Source organism: Fulmarus glacialis, unplaced genomic scaffold (assembly GCF_000690835.1).
Source record: "Fulmarus glacialis isolate BGI_N327 unplaced genomic scaffold, ASM69083v1 scaffold17710, whole genome shotgun sequence".
Lineage (NCBI taxonomy): Eukaryota > Metazoa > Chordata > Aves > Procellariiformes > Procellariidae > Fulmarus > Fulmarus glacialis.
Window position 1 is genome coordinate 2921 of NW_009185984.1, and position 2677 is coordinate 5597.

Sequence of the window (2677 nt, forward strand, 5' to 3'; positions counted from 1 at the left end):
TATCCGGGTGCCCCCGGGGCCGGGTGTCCTGGGAACCGCCTGGTGGAGCTTTTGGAGCCGGGGGTGACGTGCAGGGGAGCAGAACCCGGCTGCGTTTTTTGAGCAAGCCAGAAAAGGGATTTGATGGGCAGTTGTTTGTCTGGTGTCCTGGGACCTTCCTGTTCTCTGCTTTTGTTCTGAGCGTGCAGTGAAAAGCCTCCAACCGCAAGAAGATGGGGAGGTGTGTGCAGCCCTGGCCGTGGCGGGGGGCTGAGCCGGAGGGGGTGACCGGGGGGAGGAGGAGGCAGAAGCCCCGGTGGGAGAACATCTCCCACCCTGGCATGGGTGGCCACATCCCAACCCCGTCTTGGCGTGGGTTTCCTGTCTGCCCTTTCGATCCCATTGGGTTGGGGGGGAACCCGTTGTGCTGGGCTTGGTAGGAAAAGGGATGTCGGCAGAGCCGCGTGTCCCGGCAGCGGCGCCTGGGAGCAGAGCCCGTCTGGGCTGCGGGCAGGGCTGTGGTGGCGGCACAGGGTGAGCGGTGTGGACGGCGCAGGATGTGGCAGGGCTCTGTGTGGCGGGGGCGGCAGGATGCTAAGGGCTCCCATGTCCCGAGCTGCCCTTGCCATGGGGCAGGGAGATGCCAGGTCCTGCATGTGCTGGCAGCTCTGCAGGGAGGGGGGACAGCTCCTGCGTGGTCCCGAGTGGGAAGGGGCAGTGGGAGGGGGCTCTCAGCCAAGCCTGATGCCTTGTGTCCTCCGCAGTGCGTGGCAAAGGGCGAGTCTTGATCCCCCTCACTCCCCAAGAAGAAGCCACGTGCCCCAGTGCCTCTGTGGAAGCTTTTCTCAACAGCACCCTCACCACCCGCGTCCTCCCTGCCCTCTATTCCGTGGTGCTGCTCGTAGGGCTGCCAGCCAACGCTCTGGCCTGCTGGGTCCTGGTGACCAACTTCAGGAGATGTTCCAGCACCCTCTTCCTGCTCAACCTGGCCAGTGCCGACCTGCTCTTTGTCCTCCTGCTGCCCTTCAAGATCTCCTACCACCTCTTGGGCAATCACTGGCTCTTTGGGGACTACCTGTGCCGTATCATGGTGGCCTTCTTCTATGGGAACATGTACAGCTCCATCCTCTTCCTCACCTGCATCGGCCTGGAGCGCTACATCTCTGTGGTGCACCCGTTCCTGTGGAAGGGCTCCAACTGGATGTGGGGCAAGGCGAGCATCTGTGTGGGCATCTGGCTGGTGGTGGGGCTGGGCATGAGCCCTCTGCTCTTGTACCCCCAGACAAGTGATATCTCAAGCCTGAACATCACAACGTGCCATGATGTCCTAGGAAAGGATAAACACATGTCCCTCGTCTACTATTTCCTCTCCCTGGTGGGGCTGGGCTTTGGCTTGCCCTTCGTGCTCATGACCATCTCCTACAGCTGCATCCTGGCCCGGCTGCTGGCCAGGGGGAGACGCTATGGGCAGGTGGTGCGTGTCCTGGCCCTGGTCCTCCTGGTCTTCATCCTCTGCTTCACCCCCAGCAACGTGCTGCTCTTCATCCACTATATGCTGAACGCCACTGGGTGCCACAATGTCACCTACCTCTGGTACACCCTGGCCCTGGTGCTCAGCGCCTTCAACAACTGCTTCGATCCCTTCGTCTACTTCTACGTCTCCCAGGATTTTCGGGGCTGGGTCCGGGATGCAGGCAGCTGCTGCCCAGGGGGGCTCAAGACCTCGGCGGGGAGGGCCTCGGAGAAGGCAGCCCTGCCCCTGAGGTCCAGCGAGCAGAACCAGCTGTAGGCAGGGCTGAGGGGTGCCAGGCTGTGTCCTCCTGCCCCAGGGAGGGGGGATCCTGTAGTTTGGTGCCCAGCATGAAGGGCCGCACCGTCCCAGGCTGGCAGCAGACTTTGGCAGAAAATCCCGCCCTGAATCTGAGGTTTGCTGGGACTTTGTTTTGCAGTTCCTCCGACGCTGCCGGTGCTGCCCCCATCCCAAGGGTCCCCCGACTGGGTGCCTGGCCCTGGCACCCCCGGCTCCGCGCCTGCCGGACTGCGGCATCCCTCACCGCTCCTCCTGCAGTAACCAAACTCTCCAGAGTACAAATAAACCTTTATTTCTCCCTGCTGGTGGAAGGAACAGGTATAAATACCCAAGCCGAGCAGGAGCCGTCCTCCATCGCCAGGCCTACACGCCGGGCACACATGGCCAGCCCTGCTCCAGTTGACCCCCCCCAAAATACGCCATGGTAGATGCAAGAAGGGAAGTGGGGGATGGCTTGGGTGTCCTGACCCTGCCTCACAGGCCCAGTGCTGGGGAGGGGACATCGTGCTGTGCTCCCCTGTGCTGGCAGGCACCGCATGCCCCCCTGCCTGACACTGTGCCGTGCTGCTGAAACGTGCAGGCAGGCTTTTATTTTCCCTTTTACTTGCTTCCCTTGGCACTGGGCCTGATGGCAGATGTGCCACCCGTGAGCAAGAGCACGTGTGGCAGCATCCCCAGCCAGAGCGGGTACCATCCCTCAGCATCCCAGTACCCACTAGGCCCTTGGTCCCCACCGCTCCCCACTCCCAGCCCAGCTCCGGGGTCAGGAGGAGGAGGAGGAGGGCACGGGCTCATGGTGTGGGGGCGGGGGGTACCCATCGTCGCTGCTGCCGGGCGCGCCTTGACCGCCAGGTCGGTGGCCAGCCCTTCGGCACGGCGGGGGGACGC

At 63.2% G+C, this 2677-nt stretch overlaps 1 protein-coding gene across 1 annotated transcript in view; it reads left to right on the plus strand.

The window, feature by feature from the left end:
- LOC104083117 (proteinase-activated receptor 3-like) overlaps positions 1–1768 on the plus strand; it is a gene marked incomplete at its 5' end in the record, with an annotated part of 2448 nt that extends 680 nt beyond the window's left edge. The window contains one exon of the mRNA XM_009586500.1: positions 744–1768. Coding sequence (XP_009584795.1) covers positions 744–1768 — 1025 coding nt within the window. The remainder of the gene's footprint in view (positions 1–743) is intronic.
- Positions 1769–2677: the final 909 nt, after the last annotated feature.